Below are 6,468 nucleotides of genomic sequence, written 5' to 3'. Positions count from 1 at the left end.
GCCTAAAATCTTATTTTAAACTTTAATTGTAAATTTACTAATGTATTAATATGTGGTAATTCATAGAAAAACTTTCCCTACCTACTAGGGGTAGATGAGTCGAGTCGTCTCATTAAAAGTTCGAATCAAGCTAAGATTAAGCTAGCTTGAGTCTTAAAATAAAGTTGTTTAATAGACGATCTCGGGCATGAGCTTGTTTTATAAGGCTTAAGCTAGCTCGCGAGCTTATAATTTTAATAGATTGTATTTAATGTATCAAACATATATTACATAATGATATAAATTTATAAAAATAATAAAGTAACAAAATAATTTATATTAAAAAATGATATATAAAACTATACAAAAAAAAATAATTAAAATGTATGCATATTAATGAAGAATAATAAAAAAACCCAGTTCGAGCCTTAAAAACGAAGCTCGAAACAAGTCAAGCTTGAACACGACCTCTTCTAAGTTAAAGTAAGCCGAGTTCGAGACTAATCAAGCACGGGCTTGTTTATCACATTTACACCTCTTTAGTATAACGTCCAAAAAGCCTATGCGAGAATCTTACCTGAGATTCATCTCTAGCATAAACTATAGATTTTCAAATAAACATATGTCAAAATGGTAAGATTTTTAAAATTTTTGGAGAACCGTCACTAATATGCCAGAATTATCAATTCACATGTGTCGTTAGCGAAGACGCGTTGGCGATATTGGGTTTTTCTAGAAGTGAACATCGAACTACAAAAGGTTAGCAGTGTGTACGGGATGTTGGTTCATCATACAAACGCTTGAAATTCTACTCACGGTACAAAACTTTTGACAATATCTTGTTTTCTAAAATTTTGACATTAACAAGTCAAATCTTATAATTATAAGACCATAGTCAAATCACCTTTTGAAAACTACACTCCAACACAGGCAACCCACATTAAACGAACACCCACGTGAAACAACTTTTAACTTCTTTCTTTTTCTCGAACAACAAACTTTCTTAAAAACGCCACTTGCTACAACTTTTACAAAACGGTTCTTCCTTTTTCTTGAACGACAACTTTCATGGAAACACCACTTGCTACAACCTTTACATAAACGGCACGCACCTAGCAAGATGCTAGGGGCCCAACCCAACACAACTAAAACGAAAAATTTTACCAATCACCCCAAGACGAAAACTTAAAAGACGGCCTGTTTTTAATCCAAAGAAAGGTCAACAACTTGATCGTCTCTGAACGCTTCGGTAATCGGGATAAGGTTAACCAGAAAAAGCGGTCAAAAGTTAGCACACAGACACAACTTTAACTAGACCATCAAAAGAACCAGTCACTACATAGTTTATACATCTGATCTCAATTTTAAAGAAACTAACATATTAAAATACCAACACAAACACAATACAAAAACATAAACCATTTCAACTTCTAAGCCGGTACCCAACACGAACTAGCATACAATATCCTTCCTTTCCATCCTTGTAATATCCACTTCCCATCTTCATCAAACACGAAATCTTTATGATAACCGGCCCGTTTACATCTCAACATTGTAACAAGCTCCTTACGCAACGGTTGCAACTTAAACCCGGCCCGTGAAATCCTCACTTGCCATTGCTTATACGATTCGGGTCTCTCAACCCGTTCAGCACCTTCACACGCGATCACATTCATCGCTTCACGTCCAAAAAACTCCTTCTCAAAATTCAATCTATGCTCGTTCTCACGCTCTATAGTTGAGTCAAACATGTCAAACAAAGCCGAGTAGTGAAAAAGCGTCTCGCGAAAACGGGTCACAAAAAAGGGAGCACTATAAGCCCCGTTAACGACTGAGTGAACGAAAATATCGGGCTTCATATCGCGAATCAATTTTAGAACTTTATCTCGCGGGCTTTCTTCACAAACGGTTTCGTCGAGCAGGTTGTGGAAACGGAGCAAACTGTTGACCGCTAAAAACTCGTTTCGTTGAAGCTTTAAGTCTTCGATTTTGACCGTCTCCCAATTTTGACTTGGTATTGAGTTGTACTCGAATGGAACGTTGAACCGTTTGCAATAGCTCGTTAAACGTCGGCCTGTTTCGTCTAACCGCTCAGCTGGGCGGAAACCGGGTTGTGGGTACTCGATACCGGTTATTCTTAACTTAGGTGGCCCGTTAGGTAGAGTTGAAAGATGCTTAATGAGAATGGGCCATTGAAACCCATACGCAATACCAAAATCAATTATATGAATAGTCGGGCTCGACGAAGCTAACCCTAAATCGAATATCGTTTTGTTGGCGAACGACATGCCGATTTTTTTAAACGGGCAAGCTGAAAGAAAAACTTGATACGCTAGCAGTTTTTCAGCAGCCGAGATACGTATCGCACATTTGGCTGCGTAGAGTTGAGAACCCGTGCCAGCTAAGCGGGCCTCGATACCCGTTGTGAAAATATGGGCTAACCTTTGTGAAGCATCACCTGAACTAGACGCGTGCTGTTTTATCTGGTTTAATTGTTCGATTGCGGTTCTTTGGTCACCAGCAGCAACCGCTTGTGCACAGTTGACTAACAGAGTACTAAGGTCAACAGTTTTACCTGTATGTTTTCTACCATTTCGATTATTATTAACGCCATGGGTCCCATTTTGGTGTGACTTTAAGTCTAACTGAACGGGTGATGGGTGATCACAACAAGATACAAACTTGTCGTTAGCGTGTGGACCGAGAAGAACTCGGTCAAACATTTCAGATAAGTCTTCTTCTTCTACATAAACAGCAGATTGTTTGCTACTTCGTTCTTCTTCATAACCATTATCCTCCAACTGATAATGTTTTCTTCCCTTAAGCCCATTTGATGTGAGCCTATTTGATGGTTTAGGCCCATTTGTAGGACTATATTTCTCGACTTTGACTGTAACCTCTGGAGGGGCATTTTGGGAATCTTGTGGCAAGTCATATTGATCCAAATCAATAATTAGAGGTTTAGTAGATGGTAGAAACTTACTAGCTTCCTCCATCCCTTTATTGAATTGCTTGATAGACTCACTATCGGTGAATATGTTCTGGGCTATGGTAGAGTCAAACGACCATAACGGGCCGGGCTCAACAGAACTGGCCTGTGTGGCGGGTGAAAAGGACTCAAAAGGATAACTAACAGGCCAATCAGGGTGAGTAGAGTTGCTATTACTTGTGCTGCTGTTTGTACTATACTCACCAGAGCTAGCAAAAAGGTTATCTTCAGAGTTTTCAAGTTTTGGGCATGGGCCTAATAGAGGAAATGGTTGAGAAGAAGGGTACTCCTGACCAAGGGCTTCATACAATGATCTTTCAGTGGCTTGTAACTCCAAAGGGTCACAAAACAAACTTTGTGTGCCTTCTACATTTTCTTCCACAAGAATCTGATCTATGTAGTTAAAAACACAATCATTAAAATCGTCAGGCGAGTCCTCTTGAGAAGGGATATCAGGAGACACACTTAAAGAACCAGAACCAGAAGCATAATCAGGGTTAAGGTTGGGGTTAGGATAGAGTGCAGGGTGAGGTTGATCTAAGAAGCTGAGATCTGGAGAGTTATCTTTGAACCTGTATCCATTTGTAAGGCCTTGATTTTGATCAAATATTGGTAAGATGTCCTCATCATAAGGTGTGAAACCATCGATTCGATCAAAAAACTCATTTTGATGTGGCTCCATGAACATACAATATCCTTTAATCTCCCAAATAATTTAATCAAAGCATGAAAAGCACCAATTCTTCATACAAGCTAGAAAATGATTTCCACTAAAACCTACAAAAACATTAAAGTAAGAATCATGTTATTTTGCAAAGAACAGGCTTCTAGAAGCTCACTTTAACTATGCATATCAATTCATTTCTCAGATAATAAAAAATAATGAGAAAAAACTAACAGATCTAGGGTTTGAAATTGAGCTTCAACAATCATGAAAAGCACAATTCTTCACACAACCTAGAAAATGATTTCCACTAAAACCTACAAAAAATTAACGTAAAAATCATGCCATGAGCAAAGAACAAACTTCTCGGTCCTAACAGACTTAATTTAACTATGCATATCCACTAATAGCTCAAAGAATAAATAATAAAAAGCACAACCTAATAGATCTAGGGTTTGCATGCTTCACACACCTAGAAACCCCTAAAATTCATACAATAACAGAACAAAATTAACAAGAATAAGCCTAAAACTGGAACATTCAATAAATAATTGCACACACAAAACCCTAAATCGCGAAGAATCGGTCAATTTCAACCAAAATTAGATCGATTACATGAACCGGATACAAATAATTAAAGAACAAAAGTAAGTATAACTGTTCGATAAATGAATTGGTGTAAGTTTACCTCCGGCCGGTGGCGTTAGCCGACGTGTGCGGCGGAGAAAAAGGGTTTATTAAAATGAAGAATAGAAAGAAAGTGAATAATTATGTGAGATGCGAGTATTTATAAAAGGAAGGTGTGAGGAAGTGACGTGGGGCCGAGTGGACTCCGGCTGCCGGGAGACTAGGCGGTGACAGGTGGTGGTGGTGGTGGTGGTAAATGTGAACACACACAGTTAATGCGTGTAACAGTCAAGTCAGTCACCAATGGGATGGATTTAAGCGAGTATTTGCTATTTATGGGTTGGAGTTTTATGCGTTAAAATATTCAAAATCTCTCTCTTTTTTTGTTAATATTTTTAATTATTATTATTATTATTATTATTAAGGGAAATGATAATATCTAGATAGGATATCCAATATTCTGGTCTGGACCGGAACTCCAACGCTCCAATCGAAACCAGCCTGAATCTACGGTTTCTATCGAGTTCATTTCGCTTCAGGTCGTAGATTTGGTTAGCCGGTTTCAACGTGCCCCTTAAGATTCGGGTCTAGTCCAAGTAATACCTCGTGATCCGATGCTCAAACTTGTTGTGGAAAGATTGGTGTAATTTTCGCTTGTAATTTTTGGTTTGCTTGTTTGTTTGGTTTTCTAGCTTTTTGCTAGTTTTGTTTAGTGAAGTTCGTTGTTTCAAAAAAAAATTGTTTTTTTATATTTATTTATTTTTCTTTATAGCATCTTGTGGACATGTGGTTGCAAATAATGGTCACTTTATGATCAGTTGTAATGGGAGATCCATGACATCTATGTGAAAGATACGGATGGATAAGTTAAGAACCGCCAATTGTGGTGTGAGAAATGAATAAGCTTTACCAAAAACTATATTAGTTATTATTAAATAATAAACTAGATTTATATGATTGAATGAATTACTTGAGAAGAACTTATGTAAAGGTTTATAGATTAAAGGTTTTAGAATTTGCACACGTTATAATTAAAGGATTTAAAAAGTTTTAATATCGCAAAAAAGGGGTTGAATACGAATCACTTTCCAATATATGGGCACATTATCACTAACTCCTATAATAATTTATCATTTATTTGATTATTAAGTCTTTCTTGCCTTTTATAAGTTACTTTACAAAAAGGAAAAAAAAAAACCTTTAACGTTTTAATTACCGATCAACGCTTAATGAAAAACATTAAAATATGGTAAAAATCACATTTCTACAATAGTTTATGAAGATATCTTCAATACTAAATGATAGATTTTTCATACAACTGTATTATTTTATTAGTAAAATGGAAAGAACAGAAGAAGTGATTCATGTTTAATAAGCATTCTTAAAAGATCTTGATAAAGGTAATAGAATGATGAATTTTGTACTAATTAAACATAATTATTGTAATTATTACGGTATTATTGTTATCATTAATATTACAATTATAAATTATCTGGTTATTTTATAGAAAAATAATTCATTAAGGATATAATTAAAATAAAATGTTTCCTATTCGGAAATAACTTTTGTAGGATCTTCAGCGTCGCTTAGGCGGGGTTTGGTTCGCATAGTGTTGTCAATGAAATTGGTTAATGTTGGTAGTTTCAATTATAAATAGAAAGTTACTCATTTAAAACAAATCACATCAACAAGAAGTTAAACTCTTCTTGTAATTTTTTTCTTAAAAAAATAAATAGTGGTAATGTTTTATGTAACCCTATGCTCCATTTTGTTAACTTGAATAGTGTGTCTTGTGAGGATCAATATAAAGTTGGCTTAATAGAATTAAGGATCGATGAGCTTATAAGAAAAGTTTGTGACAATATGCTCTAAAGGTGACTAAAATATCATTTTATCAACTCATGGGTAGATTGTGAATGTCAACTTTATAATTGTCCACAAGTTTTTATGTGGACTTAATGTAAAGGAGGTATTGTGATGAAGTGTACACATAAATCTATCCATTGATTGTATTATATAAAAATATCATACTTGTGACAAGATTGTTACTAGAAAGAATAAGGGGGGAGTGAAATAAAACAATTTTTTTTTAAATGTAACAAATAACATATAGTTATGTCATTTTGATTTTGAGACGATAAAATTTATATTTCATAATTATACGTACACATAGATAGCATAAGAGCCACGTAATTAAAAAAATCATATG

At 35.3% G+C, this 6,468-nt stretch overlaps 1 protein-coding gene across 1 annotated transcript; it reads right to left on the bottom strand.

The window, feature by feature from the left end:
- Positions 1 to 1,262: 1,262 nt before the first annotated feature.
- Positions 1,263 to 4,364, bottom strand: LOC143595008 (scarecrow-like protein 34). Its single transcript, XM_077074167.1, has 2 exons — positions 4,321 to 4,364; positions 1,263 to 3,745 (listed from the first exon to the last, which is right to left on the bottom strand). Exon 2 carries the CDS (start codon positions 3,654 to 3,656, stop codon positions 1,410 to 1,412), a length of 2,247 nt encoding a protein of 748 aa, XP_076930282.1. The 5' UTR covers positions 3,657 to 3,745; positions 4,321 to 4,364; the 3' UTR covers positions 1,263 to 1,409.
- Positions 4,365 to 6,468: the final 2,104 nt, after the last annotated feature.

This window comes from Bidens hawaiensis, unplaced genomic scaffold (assembly GCF_021521415.1).
Source record: "Bidens hawaiensis isolate Kalapana, Puna unplaced genomic scaffold, B.hawaiensis_p1.1 tig00044595_1, whole genome shotgun sequence".
NCBI lineage: Eukaryota > Viridiplantae > Streptophyta > Magnoliopsida > Asterales > Asteraceae > Bidens > Bidens hawaiensis.
The sequence above is the reverse complement of the archived record's forward strand: the minus strand, read 5'-3'. Positions and strand labels throughout refer to the sequence as shown.

What these genes read in the sequence shown, in the direction of transcription:
- LOC143595008 (XM_077074167.1), bottom strand. Translation starts at nt 3,656, where the DNA reads ATGTTCATGGAGCCACATCAAAATGAGTTTTTTGATCGAATCGATGGT.